The sequence below is a fragment of the Moschus berezovskii genome, chromosome 11, assembly GCF_049115385.1.
Source record: "Moschus berezovskii isolate FMDL1 chromosome 11, NW_MosBer_1.0, whole genome shotgun sequence".
Lineage (NCBI taxonomy): Eukaryota > Metazoa > Chordata > Mammalia > Artiodactyla > Moschidae > Moschus > Moschus berezovskii.
Window position 1 is genome coordinate 36,094,457 of NC_142470.1, and position 18,174 is coordinate 36,112,630.

General features: G+C 37.1%; 1 protein-coding gene and 2 non-coding genes across 3 annotated transcripts in view; all 3 read left to right on the forward strand.

Moving 5' to 3' along the window:
- The window catches only part of WDR43 (WD repeat domain 43), a 35,733-nt gene extending 19,218 nt beyond the window's left edge, over window positions 1-16,515 (forward strand). Inside the window, exons 8-18 of the mRNA XM_055399854.2 lie at window positions 2,450-2,621; window positions 4,198-4,284; window positions 5,176-5,307; window positions 6,592-6,723; window positions 9,111-9,197; window positions 9,778-9,809; window positions 11,025-11,088; window positions 13,081-13,194; window positions 13,703-13,772; window positions 15,110-15,159; window positions 15,260-16,515. Of these exons, the coding sequence (XP_055255829.2) occupies window positions 2,450-2,621; window positions 4,198-4,284; window positions 5,176-5,307; window positions 6,592-6,723; window positions 9,111-9,197; window positions 9,778-9,809; window positions 11,025-11,088; window positions 13,081-13,194; window positions 13,703-13,772; window positions 15,110-15,159; window positions 15,260-15,442 (1,123 nt within the window). The 3' untranslated portion in view covers window positions 15,443-16,515. The remainder of the gene's footprint in view (window positions 1-2,449; window positions 2,622-4,197; window positions 4,285-5,175; window positions 5,308-6,591; window positions 6,724-9,110; window positions 9,198-9,777; window positions 9,810-11,024; window positions 11,089-13,080; window positions 13,195-13,702; window positions 13,773-15,109; window positions 15,160-15,259) is intronic.
- Window positions 4,760-4,837, forward strand: LOC129540131 (small nucleolar RNA SNORD53/SNORD92). The gene has a single exon (XR_008682589.1). It is a non-coding gene; the product is annotated as a small nucleolar RNA SNORD53/SNORD92 (small nucleolar RNA).
- LOC129540132 (small nucleolar RNA SNORD53/SNORD92) lies at window positions 5,504-5,579 on the forward strand. Its single transcript, XR_008682590.1, has one exon. It is a non-coding gene; the product is annotated as a small nucleolar RNA SNORD53/SNORD92 (small nucleolar RNA).
- Window positions 16,516-18,174: the final 1,659 nt, after the last annotated feature.

The following is an 18,174-nucleotide window of genomic DNA, read 5'->3' on the forward strand; positions in this document are numbered from 1 at the left end:
TCCCTGACTTGCTATTGTTTATTTATACTCCCATCTCAGCATTCTTTGCTTTGTTACTTTTCAGTTAGGTCATTCTGAAAGCTTTAATTCTTTGTATGAATACATGCATTCCCATGAAAACTTGAGTTTTGGAGATGTGGCCTATTTCTTCATATTTGTGGTTAAAGAGGGTGGCTTTTTATGCTGCATATTTTTGTTAGTTCTAACATAAAATTTTAAAAGAAATTGGCTTAGTAGGAAAACTTTGTTGTGAGCTTTGGTGAAGCTTTAATTTCTAACTTTGATAGTATTGCCCTTGTCACACAATGGTGGGTCAGTGAATGCTTGTGTTCTCATGGACAGAGAGGAATGTTGCTGATGTTAGGTACAGTAGTCATAGAACAGGGATCAGTAAATTATGGCCTGCAGGCTGCATTCAATAGAGACCATATGTGGCCCCCACCAAAGCAAAAACATTTACTATCTGGCTCTTTATAGAAAGTTTGCCAACTCTCTCCATATGCTGTGAACACGGTCTGAGACTCAGTCATGTGCATAATGATGTTAAACTTTAAAATGGTTTCAACTTTTTATTGTCAGTTGGTGGCTTCCCTCGTGGCTCAGTCGGTAAGGAATCTGCCTATAATGCAGGAGACCCGGGTTCAGTTCCTGGGTCACGAAGATCCCCTGGCGAAGGAAATGGCAACCTACTCCAGTACTCTTGCCTAGAGAATCCCACAGACAGAGAAGTCTGGCAGGCTATACTCAATGGTGTTGCAAGTCGGACACGGCTTAGTGACTAAAACCACCACCACTACTACCCTTCCTTTTACAGTAGGAAGTATGAAAGCAGTATACATTTGTTTTAAAACATTCAGGACACATAGATGTATAAAACCCGAGTCTGTGGTGCTCCATTGAGCTCCACTCCCTAGAGGTAGCTGTAACCCTTTTGGTGTGTAGCCCTCAAGGCGTTTGTTCACATAGTCATATGTTTAACTGAAGGCCCAGAAGAGGGCCACAGTAAGGACTGGGGCATTTCTTCTTGGGCAGTAGCCTACCATTAAAGGATTTTAAAATGATAATCGATGGGGTTTGACCTAAATTTTAAGACATTGCAAAGAGAATAGGCCATAGAAGAGTAAAGGCCAAAGCAGAGGCCAAAAATCCTGGCTGGAGATGGTGGTGGAGTTGGGAAATTAGGAAGAGAGAGTTGGAAAGCTAGTGGGGTGCTTAGAATTGGAATTATTTATGGAGGATGTGTACTTACTGGTGATAAGATGTCTGTGGTGTGAGTGTGTGTGGCTGAGATACAGGGACGGATAAGGTTGTTGGAGGCAAAAGGCTTAGGAGTGAGAGGGAGGGAGGGTGTCAGAAGGATCATCCGTCTGCATGCTATGTGTGGAAGTCACCAAGAAAGGAATTCTGCAGCAGAATTGTTGGACAGAATGACAGTGATGCACACGTCTTTAAGAAGTGCTGAGTGATCCAGAGGCCATTGGATTAGGGTTAGCTGTGATGACAATTTCAGTGGTTTTAGAGATGGTGGAAGAAGAGACTGCTCGTAGTGAATGTTAGTGAAGTACAAGGTGCACACTTAAGTCATGGCGAAGGGTCCTGGCACAAGGGTGTGGAGAGGGCTGCCTAGGTGAGCAGCCTGGAGCAAGGTGAGGGGAGCTCTCAAGTTGAGGATCTAATTTCATTTATATTTTACTGATTATTTTGCTCCTGGAAGTGTGTTGCAGAGGTCATGATGCGTGTTCAGAGATTGGAAGCATTTAGAGATGGACCTGAGGGGAGTAGGGTGTGGACAGAGCCATTTGGGTCTGAAAGCTCATGGTGGTGAGAGAACACTTGGGAGCTTGGGGCCTTTTGTGGGGATAGAGCAGGTGTACCTCATGGCAGATTTTGGTGGTAAGGTCTTGAATGTTGGCAGGGTGGGGATAGATGACAGAAACACTGGTGCTCCGGGGGCCCTCTCACTCCTGGTGGTGACATAGAGGCCAGTGGAGGACCCCATTTCTTTACTTGACGCCAACTTCAAAGAGTTAGTGTGAAATGCTATTTCACATTTTCTTTTTTTTTTGTTTAATTTATTTTTGGCTGCACTGGGTCCTCACGGCTTTCTGCAGGCTTTCTCTAGTTGTGGTAAATGGGGGCTAGCTACTCTTCTCGTGGTGTGTGGGCTTCTCATCACGGGGGCTAGTTTTGTGGTGTGTGGGCTTCTCATTGTGGCGGCTTCTCTTGTGCAGAGCGTGGGTTCTTAGTGGCCAGGCTTCAGTAGTTTTGGCTTCCGGGCTCTAGAGCACAGGCTCAGTAGTTGTGGCTAATGGACTTAGTTGCTCCTTGGTATGTGGGATCTTCCCAGATAAGGGATTGGACGCATATTGGCAGGCAGATTCTTATCCACTGTGTCACCAGGGAAGTCCTATTTTCACATTTTCTTATCTAATTGTTTTTCCATTTCTAGGTACTGCAAAAAGCCTTTGACTTCGAACTGTACAATTCAGATAGCAACACCTGGGAAAGGCAAGAAATCAACACCAAAACCTATCCCTATTTTAGCAGCTGGTTTCTGCTCAGACAAAATGTCATTGTTGCTTGTATATGGCAATTGGTTTCAGCCCACCATTGAACGAGTGGTACGTAGATGCTCCTGAAGTAAAGTAGTATGACATTAGTACATCTCTGATAGATGATGATTGTGAAAGGATACATTGCTCTGCTTATAGGAATACTTAAGAAGATGTCATATATTTCCCTTTAACTGGGGACCTTTCAGTGGGTGGTTTATTTTAACTTGTGACAACTCTGGTTCTACAGTTGATCCTTAAACAACACAGATTTGAACTGTGTGGGTCCACTTTTACACGGATTTTTTCAATAGTAAGTACTATACTACTACATCATCCAAGGTGGTTGAATACACAGTTGCAGAACTATGGATACATTGTAAGTTATAAGTGATGAATTTTCAATTGCATGGAAGGTCGGTGCCCCTAGGTTCTGCATTGTTCAAGGGTCATCTATGTAATTTTACTTTTAACTCAGTATATCCAAAATAGCATTTTAATGCCAAGTCAATATAAAACATTATTTGAGATGTTTTACTCTCCTTCCTTTATTTGGTATTATGTCTTTGAAGTCTGGCATGTATTATTCACTTGTAAGCACATCTCACTTTGGGCTAGTCACGTTTCAAGTGCTCAGTAGCCACAGGTATGGGTGAAAGTTGCCCAGTTACCCAAAAGATAAATAAGATTTCATGGTAATATCACACATTGAATATTCCAAGTGGAAATGTGACAGGTGGGGCAATGATTTAAATTTATTGACTACAGAAGTTTCTTGAGGACTTTTGGTGTGTAATTATGAGCATATCTAGTAGATGAGGCTGTGAGAGAATATTTCTTGCTCAGGCATTCTGTTGTTGATTCAATTTAAAACAATTTACTTTTATTTATTTATTTTTTAATTTTTATTTAATAAATGGTACAAAGCACAATGCCAAAAAAACCAACTTACTTTTAAAAAACATAATACATGGATATGATACGATAAAAAGGGGAGAGAAGTGTTAAGCTGTGAACATAAGTCTTACCATATGTGACTCCTTTATAATCCCACTCTCCAGATGCAGCCTGTTACCTGTTTGCTTTGTGTCTTTCAGATATTGATTGATTATGTGGATATAGAAAATTACCTATAACTTTAAAGCCTTATAGATACATAGGGGTTTTGCTGCATAAACCTCCTGTTTATTACTGTATCAGGACATAGAAATTCAGTTTCGAGCCAGTGCTTGTCTTTGACTAGCCTGTGGAAGGATGGTAGGAAATTTTAGAGTAGGACCAGTCTTTTTTAGCAGATTATTCTTCACAGGGGCAATGAGCTGATAATATTTTCTTTAAAACCTGTTACATTTTAAATCTCAATCTTTTGAAGCTGCACATGTGAAAACTTTGAGCAGTTGATAACTAAGGAAAGTAAACATTATGTCTTCTATCTTCAGAGTTTATCCATTTTACTCAAAAGCCCCCAGTCTGAATGATGATCAGTCTGAGTGACCAGGAGTTTTTTCTGGAAGCCTTCTATACCTTTTTGTATTTTTATAAATATGCACAAGTAGGCATTTCTGTTTCACTTTATTCTTACTGCCAGTTACTCTGTTTAACAGTTTTTTTCTCCCCTCTTCCCCCTTGAAAATCCTGTCCCCAGGCTTTGAATTCCAAAGAACCTCATATGTGTTTAATAAGAGATATTTCAAACTGCTGGGCCCCAAAAGTAGAAACAGCTATAACAAAGGTGAGTGCATAACCTTGTATATTAGAAGTTAAGAAAAAAGATATTTGAATTGAATTGTTACGTAATATTATGTTTAGACTTTAAATATTATCTTTATTTGTGATCTTGTCTTTGTGGGATTAGGTTTTAGATATCAAGATTGTAAAACTTTATTCATTTCTGTGTTCTTAATTTGTTGAATAAATGAGTGCATAGGTGACTAGAAGTTGAAAACCTTGGATTTATTTAATTCTTCCTCCTCTATCCCCCCATGCAGTATCAGATTTGTCGATAAATTATTTTTATCAGTTTCTGTACTTAAAATGCAGCATAACTTTGTTGAGAGGCTTGTTGTATTTCAGGGTGAAATAAAACCTAAATCCGTGATGGGGCTGGAATTAAATACCATATATCAGAGCATTATTGTGATGCTCTGTCTTGAACATAATGTGGCATGTACTTGTAGACATGTGTTTGGCAGTCTAATAACCAAGATATGCTATGATGACATCCATATGGTTTCACTTCTGGCTGAGTTTCAGAGATGACACCTTTCTCTTGGCTGTCTGAGCATTTCTGGCAAAGATCAATTATTGAAGGTAGTTGTAAAATGGACAGCTTCACTATTAACGTTTTTAAGTCAGTGTGTCATTATGTAATAGGTATATTTTTGTTTTTCTTGATTCTTTCTCTTACCTGATGTTGAAAGCTTTAAAACCATGAATGTTCAGATTGTACTTAAATGCCCATATTCAATTAAAATGTATCTTTAATTCATTTCCTATTGAGTTAGTTGTATTAAGCTTTTCAGTAGAAAAGCCTTTTAAAATCTGTTTTCTCACTGGGGATAAATCTTACAAGGACTAAAGACATTATTTCCTTTGTCACATGCTTTCTGTTCCTGAGTAACAGGTGAGGACACCAGTGATGAATTCTGAAGCAAAAGTTCTGGTGCCTGGGATACCTGGTCATCATGCAGCTATCAAGCCTGCTCCTCCACAGACCAAGGAAGTAGAGAGCAAGAGGAAATTGGGGGAAAAGGAGGTAATACAATCCTTCTGACCATTTTTGAGTTTGAAGTTTAAGATGACTTGGGAGAATCTAACAAATGTATTGGATGGAGCCAAAGCTGAAGAATTCAGAAAATCTAGAGGACAAAACTCTGTTAACTAAAGAGGGTTCTCTTCTGGCCATTTGTTAGTTTTTAGCTGTATAAGGTAATTGTAGTTTAAACCAGGACTTGCTGTGATGATTTTCATTGGGTTTCGCATGTTGCTGAGTTCCAGTGATGCCTTTTCTCTTGGCTGTCTGAGCATTCCTGGCTGGTTTAGTGCTAGTTAGTCTTTAAAAGTGATCATTGTTATAGTTTTTTAAAGCACTTATAGATTTCATTTTTTTGCAACTTTTTAAACCCTCTTATGGTTTACTGTTCTTGTCAATGAAAAGTCCTCTTTTTTGTCTTCTATTCACTTGTCACTCTTAATAATCTAAAATTTTAACTGTTTTATTGTTAGAGAAAGAATGTTATGTTTCTTTACCTGAGTTTAAATGTCTTGCTTTTATTCATAAAAATTATTCCTCAATATCATATCTGTATGTAAAAATAATGGCCAACTCTCTCTAGCTTGGCCTGGATCCAACCCTTTAATTTCATCCTACCTTTTAAAAATTGTTTTTTGTAAAACATATCCCAGACAGGAGGCTTTACCAAAGCATACTTATTTATTTTGGTAATAATAGAACATTTGTATTTTGATTCATTTACCAAGGGGCTGGCAGAACATAGTTATTAGATTTGCTTTCAGAAGGGATTGGTTAAGTACAAGTGAGTTTTTTTAGTAAATAAAGAGAAAAATAGGAAGACATCTTAGAAATTTGGGGGGGAACCTGTCTTTGTGCTCTTTTGATAAAATTTATTAGCAAGATACTTGAAGTTGATGGCAAGAGAAAGTAATAGAAGGGGGGAAGCTTCTATGGAAAATAATAGGTTTTTTCTTGGGCTCTAGTAGTCAGATGCCGATCCTTATCTTTTTTGAATTTTATGGAGGGATTTTTATGAATTACATTCTCAAATTGTGATTTTTCAGGTTTTTTCTTTCCCCCCTAAAATCTGTGAACTTGGACTGTAGATATTACACTTGTGTGCAACATTGGCTTTATGGTGATGAGATTCTACTGGAATGAGAAAGAGCATGTTTGTTTTTTTCAGTGTTGAGGTGTGAATCAGTTAGAGCTTTTTGTCTCCTGAGACACAAACACAGAGTAATTTGACCAAACTAGTTTAGGTCTTGTCTGGTGCAACATTAACTGGTCATTTATGTTCTGTAGGTTAGCATTGAAGAACGCCTGGGAGCCTTGGATATAGCCACAAAAAAAGAAAAGGACGACCTTCCACAGACAAATAGTTTTCCAGTTCTCCTCACACAGGGCTTAGAAAGTAATGATTTTGAAATTCTAAATGTAAGTATTATAGCAGTTTTTAAAGGAAATAAAATGGTTAATTTTTCTTAGAAGGCAGTTGACAGCACATTTACAGAGTGAATAGTCATGTACTGTCTTGAATTTAATGCTTTGTGAGCTTAGTCAAATGTCTATCTCTTGGTGGCACTATACAGACAGTCACCAACCTACAAAGGGATTGAATTGAGTTATTTTGAACCTGGAATGCATTTTCTCATAGAAATATTGTTGTGACTTGTTACTGGGTTCTTAGGCTTTAGTTCACAAAAGCCTTTATAAACGTTGTGTAGCTGAATTATAATACTCAGCATTCTAGATCACAATTTATATTTTTTTCTGTAGGAAAATGCGTTCCTGAGTTTTTACTCTGGATTCCAGAAACTTATTTCCCCCTGGCCGTGAGAGGGGGCAGTGAGGTGGAACCTTGGCAATGGATAGGAGGTTTGAGGGAAAAATTCAAGAGGGTTGGGGGTATATAAAAGGGAGGCATTTGCTATTTTTGTGTTTGTAAGTTGGTGACTGCTTGTATGTTGCTTAATTCAGTCCTCTTAAATTCCAGAATTTGAAAGTGGTCTATAGAGAAAATTTAAGTATTAAAAAAAAAAATGGACTTAAGCACTATCTGATTAGATTAAAGCAGGTTTACATTTGCTGAGTGCATTTGTTATTAGTGACTCTTAGTGCCACTTAGTATAGATGTGACTTGAATAGGCAACCCTTGAATAATGTTTCTCTGCTTTATATTTTGATCTAAATGGGAATGTCTTATGTTTAAGGTGATTTTGTAAAATGAGGGGGGGAACCAGACATATGAAAACCTAAAATTACTTTCAAAACAGTTTGTGAGTGTATGTATCTGGTGAGGATTTGGTGAAAAATAAGCTACAGAAAACAATTGGCAGTATTTTTAAAAATATAACTTATTTGCCATCATAGCTTACTTAATTGTGCTTTGAAAAATTCCTTAGTAGTACAATTGAATCAGTTATCTTTTTTTTTTTTTAAGAAACATCTCGTAATAGTACAGTGGGCCACAATGAACCCGTCACTCAGTTTCAAAAATTATCAGCACTAACCAACCTGTCTGTTCTTGTTTTATCTGTTTGCCACACCCCTACCCAGGTTATAGTGAATCAAATTTCAGACCTATTATTTATTTCAACCACAAATATACCCCTGTTCAACTCTGACAATAGCAATTCCTTTTAAAAATATAACCACAATCTGTTATCACACCTAAAAAAGTAAATGATGATTTCTTAAAATTATCAAATATCCAATTAATATTTACCTCTTGCTGATTGTCTTGTAAACTTTTATTTTTTCTCTTTCTTTAAGACTATATTCCAACAAAATCCACACTTAGGGAAATATTGGTCCCTTGGATTTAATAAAAAATTAAAGCTTCTTTCTTGAAATGGCACTGTTAAGATAATGAAAAGGCAAGCCATAGGCTGGCAAAAAAAAGCAACTTATATATCAGACAAACAACTTATATCCAGAATTTATAGAACTCTTTTAACTCATTTGTGAGACTCAACTCAAGTAAAAACCAACTGGTAAAGGTGTGAACAGATATTTCACAGATATTTCAATAGCCAGTGAGTGCATATAAAGGTATTAAACATCATTAATCATCATAAATGCAAATTAAAGCCACAATGAGATGACAACTACATGCCCATTACAGATTTATTAAAATTTAAAAAACATCTGTTGGGGAGTATGCAGAGTAACTGGAACGCTCATGTCTTGCTGGTGGGAGGTAAAATAGTACACCTACTTTGGAAAACAGTTTGGCAGTTTCTTAAGGACACATCCACCACAAGAATGTGCCATTCTGTCCTTAGGTGTTTACCACAAGAACCAATGTCCATACCGAGACTTGTGCAGGAATGGTCAGGGCAACCTTATTTCTACCAGCCCCAAGCTGGAAAGAACCCTAAATATGTGAAGGGATAAACAGATTATTATCTAGCAGTGTAAGGAATGTGTATTGCTTCATCAACAACATGGATGAATCTCAAACTTATGCTATGAGAAAGAAGTCAGGCAAAAAAAGTACATACAGCTTGTTCTCATTTATATAAAAATTCTAGAAAATGCAAGCCAAATATATAGTTCAGTAGTTGTCTGAGGGAGGTGGGTTGAAGGGAAAGCTAGAAGGTAGAGAGTCCAAGGAGTAAATGTCCTGATTACTTGCTGACTATACTTGTCTGATAACCATAAGAAATAGTGCAACATTCTTCATTTAATCCCAACCTTTATTTGCTAAAATTCAGTTGGTTCTTCATTGTGTGGTTTTTAAGATCATTTTTACTGACAATTTTTCCTATAGTGTCCTTAGTTTCTGAGTATGCTTATTTATATTTTTTTCCCCCTCACAGAAAGTACTTCAAACTAGGAATTTAAACTTAATAAAGAGAACTGTATTAAGGATGCCCCTGCATGCTGTTATTCCGTTGTTGCAAGAGGTAACTGAGTACACTTTTCATTCTAAGGTCCTAATGCTGTGACTTGAAGATGAAAATCCAGACATAGATTTGCAGTATGTAAGCGAGCAGGGTTCTTAAGAGTGGATGATAGATGACCACTATATCCTCAGCCAAAAGTTTCTTAACCTAGATTTTTTTCTATATATTTTAAAAATTGAGATAGAATTTACATACCTTTAAAGTGTACAGATTGTATAGTATATTATAGACTGTACAACTGCCGCACCAAAAAGAAAGCCTATACCCTTTAGTCACTCCCCATTTGTCCTTACCCCCCCGTTTCTTTCAACCATTAATCTATTTTCTGTGTTTGTGTCTGTTTTGGACATTCATTCATAAATCCTAGCCTAGATTTTTATCAGATAATTACTGTTATTTTAGGAATGTATTCCTAGATGATGTGAAATTGGTCAAACATTTAGGAGTTAGGAAACAAGAATAATGGTTTCCTGATACAGCTCTTCTTTTCCTTTGGTTCTATGGATGTGTGTTCATGTGAATTGATGGAGATTGGCTGGCTCTGAAGTACTGTGACTAATACTGTTTTTCTTTTCCTCAGCTTACAAAGAGATTACAAGGACATCCTAATAGGTAAGACGTTTAGGCAACCTAAATTGCTTTGTTATTATAAATATTTTAAATGTGATTGTTTTAATAACAGCAATGTCTTACAGCATGTTACTACATAATAGGTAGCCCAAAATTCTAATAAAACTCTTTTAAGTGTGAAATATTGATCTCTGCACTTATTTTAAATTGAATGATTCTTATTTCTAAGGTTGTATTACAGTTTTTCTCCTTTCTTTTAGAAAATAGCTTTATTATCCGGTCATTTAGTTGATTAATATTTAATGATTTAGGCCTAATCATGACGTGTAAAACTGCCCATTTGTAGAACTTGCTCAATCTCTGGTAGTTGCTAAAAGACACTCTGAGGAAAAGATTTTATATAACTAAAATTTGTGAGTCATCTTTTGTTGATTTGATGATTAAATATTTAGATAGGAGTTGATGGACTTCCTTAGGTGGTGCTAGTGGTAAAGAACCCGCCTGCCAGTGTAGGTAGATGTAAGAGATACAGGTTTGATCCCTGGGTCAGGAACATCCCCTGGAGGAGGGCATGGCAACCCACTCCAGTATTTTTGCCTGGAGAATCCCCATGGACCGAGGAGCCTGGCAGGCTACAGTCCATAAGGTTGCAAAGAGTCAGACACGACTGAAACAGCTTAGCACACATGCAGGCAGTGTTGATTCCTCAAAGATCTTAAGCTTGTACTATGGCATCATCAGTGTCTATAATATATTTTTTCTTTTCTAAGTTGTTTTTCTTGATAGACTCCATTAGACTTTGGAGCTCACAGAGGAAAGTTGAAGAGTTCATTAATTAGGGCCTGACTTACATTTTTGGTCTATGTTTGTCTTAATGCTGGTTTGGAAATCTTTTGCTGTTTGTACCTTATGATGGGCTCAGATACATGAGCATAAAATGCAGTGTCAACTGAGCCCAGTTTACTGCCTTGGTATCGGCTAATTATGAAGTAAAACATTGGTTTTATATCTGGAATTGAATTATTTTTAGAGGAAGGGGTTTTTGTCCTGTTACCTAGTCCATCTTACTACCCTCTCCCTTCCCCAAGAGATTCCTATATTACACAGACCTCAGATAGACCCAGTGAAAAAATGAAAGGACGTCATATTCAATAACGGTTTATTATTGGAGTTGTTTTCTAGATCTTTATAACTCTGTTGTATTTACTTTTGGATTTGTGAATATTAGTTGATTTGTTGTGTTTGTTTTTTTTTCAGTGCTATTTTAATGGTTCAGTGGCTAAAATGTGTGTTAACGGTCCATGCATCCTACTTATCCACAGTAAGTCTGTTCAGTTGGAGTTGTTGAATACTTTGGATTTGATAAGGATTATAAACTGATGGCTTAACAAAAACCATCTACCCTTTAACTGTCAGCCGCTTCTTTTAAAGATTTTGTTTTTTTCCAGGTGTGATATCATATCGTCATTGTTGTTACCTTTTGTAAACTGGTCCTTTTTGGCCCAGATTTTAGAAGTAGTATCTATGCTGTAGAGAAGCCTGAAAAATGCAGAAAGGAGAAAAGTTACGTAGGAGCCTTCAGTTGTTTTTCTGTATACACAACCTGTTTAGCAAAATTATCTTTACATTATATATATTTCCACCTCCTGCTAAAAAGCTTAGTAACTTTTAAAAGTTTATATCCCCCATGTTAACATGTCTGTTGTACATTGCCTAAGGAGGCTAAGTGGGTAGTTTGTGATAAAAATTATATAAATATTTAATACCTGACTTTTCGCTGGGGCTACTGTCAGCTCCTTATTACCTATACAGATATAAGGGAGGGAGTGTAAAATCTTAAAGCATCACCAGAAAAAAAAATAGTTCTATATTTCATAATAGAAGTTGTGTTATTACCGCATCATTAATTTAGTTATATTTAACTAGAAATAAAATCATGCAGTTGGCCTTTTCCTCCTTTTATTTGATTATCTAGCATCTTTCAGTAGGTTTTCTTGAAAGATTTTAATGGTGAGTTGAAAATTCTTAATTGCTTTTTAAACTGTAGCTCTTCCTTTCTTAACACAGTTTCACTCGATTCTTGCCTGAGCACTGTCCCTTGTTCTCAGGCTCCTTTTCTTTCAGTAGTTTGAGATAGGAAAGACTACTGTTTTGAGTTTGGCAGTTCGTTCTCTGTATGTCTGTGGTGATCTCTGTCAGGGAGTTAAATGGGGGAAGAGACAGGGAACAGAATGCATATTGGTTTTCCATGGAGGGGGGGTGGTTCAGTGGCGTGGTGATGGGAATGGAGAGATTACCATAAGCATAGTACAGCACTTACTTTGTGACCTTGTTGAATTGCTTAGAGGTGCAAAGAGCCTTAGGCGGACTTGAAGTGAATCCCTTCTGGATTCAACCCTTAAGTTATAACTACCGGAATGGTAGTTGTATAGTGTAAGTCAGGGCAAAATAGACTGTGGAAGTACAGTATAGGGTAGACTCTGCAGCCCAAAACAGTTCTCTTTCCTCAGAGAGCAGTGCTTTTCTTCCACCTTTACTTAATTTCTTCCTTATCAGGTATCTTTAAGTACCTTCTCTTAAGTCAAAGACTGCTAGGCATGGGGGCTTTAGTAATGTACACACACTCATTTTTACTGTTCAAAATTTAACATTTGAATGAAATACTCTTAATTACTTTAGTGTCAGAGATAGGAGGGCAAGTAAAGGCTAGTTAAAGGGCAAAGAGTGGGGTCCCTATTTCTACAGCTCTGGAGGGATGAATAAAATAATTTCCTGCTTCAATTTCTGAAGCATAAGTCAGGATTCATTAACAGGAAGTATGTTTGAAATACTCTGAGGTCAGCTTTGTAGTCTGTCACTCTGTCTTGTGGGTCTCTGAAGCTCTGAAAAGCTAGAGGTAGAGGTTGATCCTGTGATATCATCAGAGAGGAAGTTTCAGAGTGAAGTCCTTTTTAAGAAATATGTGGTTGAGGGTACTTTTTATTTAGTGTCTCCTTTATATTGACGGTCTCAAAAATAATATGATCAATACAAAGAGGTCCACCCTGCAGTTTGTCTTGTCTTGCAGTTTCTCCTGACCTTGTAGCATTCCTTTTTAAAAATGTATTATTTTTTTTTTGCTGTTAGTACGGTGAAGGCCTCTGAAAGTTTGAGATTTTGCTAGGCTGTGTGATAGGCTGCCACTGCCGCTGGAAGTGCAAACATTTGCTTGGGGCTGAATATGCAGGCATATGTGAGCATGATTTATATATTTGTTATCTATGTTTTGTTATGATAGTGTCAAAGTATCTTTTTTATTGTCATTTTTCTGTAGTTGCCTGACCTGGTACCCCAGCTGGGGACACTGTACCAATTAATGGAAAGCAGAGTAAAAACTTTTCAGAAGCTCTCCCACCTTCATGGAAAGCTCATCCTTCTAATCACACAAGTGAGTAGATCCGGTAGTTTTGTGCTAAACATTTGAATGTGACAGTAGTGGAGAGAGGAGTAAGGATTGTTTGCCTGAATGTTGAAATTGCCCTATTTCAGTTAAAACAAAAACTGGTAGGTGAAGATCTAATTTTTAACTAGGCAGTGTTATGTACTTGACAGTAAGTAAGCTTTGTTGTACCTGTGTCAACTTTAACTCGTCACCATCGATGTTTCAATTGTTAATATAGTTAGAATGGTTGTGGTGCTGTGAACAAGAGTTGCAGGGTATTGCTACAGCTTTTGGTCACAGAAGGAAATCTTACCTTAGAAGCATTTTCATCTTACACAGAGTAATTCTTTCTCTCTTGTATTTGATGCACTTGCCTTTTGCCCTGTATTTGAGCTACATCATGTTAAGGTCATCCATTACAATGGCTGAGGGTGAGTTTACTGTTGGGAAAGGTTGTGTGATATTTGAGATAAATTTATATTCCACTTCACAATAGCACTTGATTATCTTTCAGGTTACAGCGTCAGAGAAAACAAAGGAAACGACTTGTCCTGCTCAGAAGGCAAAGTTGGTGTATGAAGAAGGTAAAGACTTAGGGTATATGCTAAACAATTCATTTTCACGTTGACTCAGCTCTGTGACTTGTGAGTAAGATTGTGCTTTGGCACACCTTCCCTGATAAAACAGACAAGCCCTTGGCGAAACCGGCAAAAATGTGATCAAATGAAAGAGAGGGCACAAATACAGTAAATAAAAAAGAGCACTCAGTATGGAACAGATTTAAATAGAAGAACACCGTGAACAACCATGCAGATACAGAAAACCTGGATGGTATAGGTAATTTCTTGGGAAGGTTGAATGACCAAAATTGACTTAGAAATAGAAACCTTGAACTAATTGTTTTAAATTTACTCAATCAAAATTTTTCCTCACAAGCTACCAGACACAGGTTTTATAAATGACTTTTATCAGTCTTTTAAGGAACAAGTAATTTTTCTCATATACGAACAGTTCAGGCATTTTATGAATCAGAACCAGAAAAATGTAGTCAAAATAGCATTTTTGACTCAAATAGCATTTTTGACTCAAATATCCTAAGTAGCAGACTATAGTAAAATCATGTTTCGTTGCCAAGTAGAATGTATTTAAAGATTATAACATGATTTAGCGTCAAGAAACCTTATTACTGTAGTTATTATCACGTTAACAGATTACCATGAGCACTATATATTAAGCAACCTAGGATTTTAAGTAAGGGAGTTTCCTTAATAAATCTATATCAGACATAAAGTTTAGACGCATTCACATAAAGTCAGGAACAAGACAATAGTGTACCTTTTATTACTTCTGGATATCCTGCCTTGTACTTTATGAAAGAAATGAATTCTAGAACATTGGACCTTGCAGTTGTTGTTCTTCTCCACATAGAAAATACAACAGAATCTGCAGTTGCACTGTTAATAAGATATGCAAATAGGTAAGCTTACTGGATACCAAGATCTAGCAAAAAAGGAATTGGTAGCATTATTATATCCCAGTAATGTATGTCCATAATGTCCCATTCAGAAAATGTATTAGGAAAAAAGATCCCTTTCACAGCAGCATCCAAAACTATCTAGAAATACCTCTAAAAAAGGAAACTAAACCTTTATAGAGAAAGCTATAAAACCTAAGTGAAGAACATAAAAACATACCTGAATAAATTACACTTTTGTGATCCCACCTTTCCTCCCCCTTTTGTTGAGATATAATTGGCCTAGCATTGTGCTCCTGTTAGAAGTACAACAATCCTTCTTAGATGGAGGACAGCTAAATACGTTTCTAAACGTAAATTCAGGCGTCTGATTCCGTTTATTAGCTTTCAGTGCTATGCCCTTTGCTGTGATCACAAAATTAAAACTAGTTTTCCCTCTTCTTACAGGATCTTCTGAAGAGGAATCTGATGATGAAATAGCAGATAAGGATTCTGATGTGAGTAATTTGTTTCCTGGTACATAAATATGCCTTATATCCTTGTGCTCTGTAAGAATGAGGCCTTCAATCATGCTTGCTTTGCTTACTATTCCACCAGGATAATTGGGATGAAGATGAGGATGAAAAAGCAAGTGAAAAAGATGAGGATGTTGATGAAGAGGAAGAAGGGGATGATGAAGAAAAAGATGAAGAAAACGGTGAGGACAGAGATGTGGCGAGTGAAAAAGAGTTAAATGGAGATTCTGATTTAGATCCTGAAAATGAAAGTGAAGAAGAATGAACAGAGAAGAACATGCCAAACGAACGATGCAAACTGGCTCACCTCACCCACTGCTGCCGCGTTCTCCTGCGGAGGGTTGTCTCTGACAGATGCCAAGGACCGCTGCACATTTCCAAATTCCTAATGGTGGTTCCTATGCCACTTTGCTGTCCTGAGCACCCCAGACCTAACTGTGTAAATAAGAGTTTCATTCAAATGTTAATAAACTTTACACAGTAAATAGACACATTTTCTGCAATGTACTGACATGAGTGTCCAATATATGGTATATTTTTATAATATCCTAGTATGATTGGTTATGCCAAGAATTGACATAAATGAAAAGACATTTCCCACGTTAGGGGTTCAAGAACTGGACTTTAACGAAGGAGTCAGCTCCTATCTCAGGTTGGTATCTTTCATCACATCCTGATACGAAGCAGCACTAGTGAAACAATTTTAATTTGGTACATTTTCATAAAACATGAAGGGATAAACAAAACTGGAGTAAAAATGATTGTGATTAAAAAAATAATAATCACCAGTTTTCCTAGCTTCTCAATTGTGGTAATCTGATTTGAATCAGATTGAATATTTGGAGTGCTTCCCCAAAACAACCACTTATTTTTCAAGCTGTCATGTGAAATATTTTTTTAAAATACACAAAAATCATGATGATTAAAAAGTAAAGAATTAGCCATATTAGGGATTTTTCTTGACTGCAGGTTGCCTGTAAAGAATCATCAGTGTATAGATTTAGAAGTGCTCATTACCTGCAACTTTTTAAAAGATTCAGTTACAGCTGCTTTTGAAGAGGTTTTCATTTTTATTTAAACTAATGGATCAAAGAACAATTGTTTATTTTTTTCTCTTTGGTTTTAGATATTAATGATAACCTTGTTGGAATTTTTTTCCAAAGAAAATATTTTTATAATTCCGTAATTTAATGTGTTCCTTTTCATTACCCACTCTTGGCAGTGTTAAGGTATGTTTACCTTAAAATAAATCTGACTCAAGATTTTTTATGTATGTATAAAGAAGTATTTTGTGTGGTACAAAAGCCTTTTCAAATTATCAGTAACTTTTTTTTTTTTTTTAAAAGAATGAGCCAGTATTTGCTCAGTGCTCTCTAGGGAACATGCAGATGGAAGCTCAACTCTAAGAAAGGGCTGGGGAGATGGGTTTATTTTTCCCACCTGTGAATATGTAAAACATAAAACCATTATCTTCGAGGGACTTCTCACTTCGGTGGCAGATTTCCACGCTCAACTAGTAGAGCTGGAGTCATACAAGCATCTTGGGAAAGTTAGAGTCAGCTACTGGTGTAATGTATAGTTATATTTGTCTATAAATGGAGCTGTTTATGGCAGTTTAATACCATTCTCTTTGTAAAGTGAATAAACATTCATCTTTACCCAGTGCTTGTTTTGTGGTGTATGTAAGGGAACACAGCCGAAGGTTTGGGCTTGTGGTGTGAAGGTTTTTTAAAAAAGGATCTTGTTCCACTAGCATTAACAGGCACATGCTTTCAAGGCTTTTTGGATAATCTAGAATTTGTATCAAAGTGAAGAAACCAAGAACTTTCAGAAGCCAGTGGTTGCTCCTTGATCCAGTCCCACCTGGTTGGGCCATGCTCCTGCAGACCAAGGCTGCCGTGATGGTCACAAGGGTGCATGTGGTCATGGGTCAGGCCCTGTTCAGTGGTCTTAGTCAGATTTCCTCTCCGCCCAACTCTACCTAGAGAACTGTGATGAATGCTCACTATTTCTTGTTTTAGACAAATCTAGAGTTAAGTCCCAAATTTATGAAGACTGTTTCCTAGTTTCAGAGTATTCCGCTCCTAATCCAGTCAAGAGTTTTGAGGATGTGGTGGTGTCTTTTTTTTTTTTTGAGGTTAATTTTTCTTAGCTTTTTTATTTTGAAAAATTAACCCTGTGCCCTTGATCAAATCAAGGATCACATACTGTATTTGGTTGTCATTGCTTTGTTAATCCAGAATATTCCCCCTTGTGTGTTTGATGATTTTGATATTTAAGTCCACATAATTTATGCTGTGTTATAGAATGTCCTACATGTCCTTATAGAATGTCCTTATGATTAGATTCTTGTTTAATTTTTTTTTTTTTTTTTTTGGGCTCAGAGGGTAAAGTGTCTGCCTACAACCCCTTCCCTGGGTTGGGAAGATCCCCTGGAGAAGGAAATGGCAACCCACTCCAGTACTCTAGCCTGGAAAATCCCGTGGACAGAGAAGTCTGGTAGGCTACAGTCCATGGGGTCGCGAAGAGTCAGACATGACTGAGTGACTTCACTTTCTTTAAATGTTTTTGGTGAGAAAACTAGGTGACAGTATTTGAGATTAATTTGTAAAAATTCTGGGTATGGATGAGTGTATTTGATGAAAGTGGATGTGAGGCTCTAGGTTTGGGATTTTTGAAGCCCTTATGAGGGTCAAAAATGGGGTCTATGTAGTGAGATCATTTTGGGTACATTGATATATATATGTATATATTTTATATATATATACACACATGAAGAAGTGAAGTCGCTCAGTCGTGTCCAACTCTTTGTGACCCTGTTGACAGTAGCCTACCAGGCTTCTCCGTCCATGGAATTTTCCAGGCAAGAATACTGGAGTGGGCTGCCATTTCCTTCTCCATCCAGGGGATTTTCTCAACCCAGAGATGGAACCCGGGTCTCTTGCATTGCAGACAGACACTTTACTGTCTAGCCACCAGGGAAGCCTGGCTGTTATA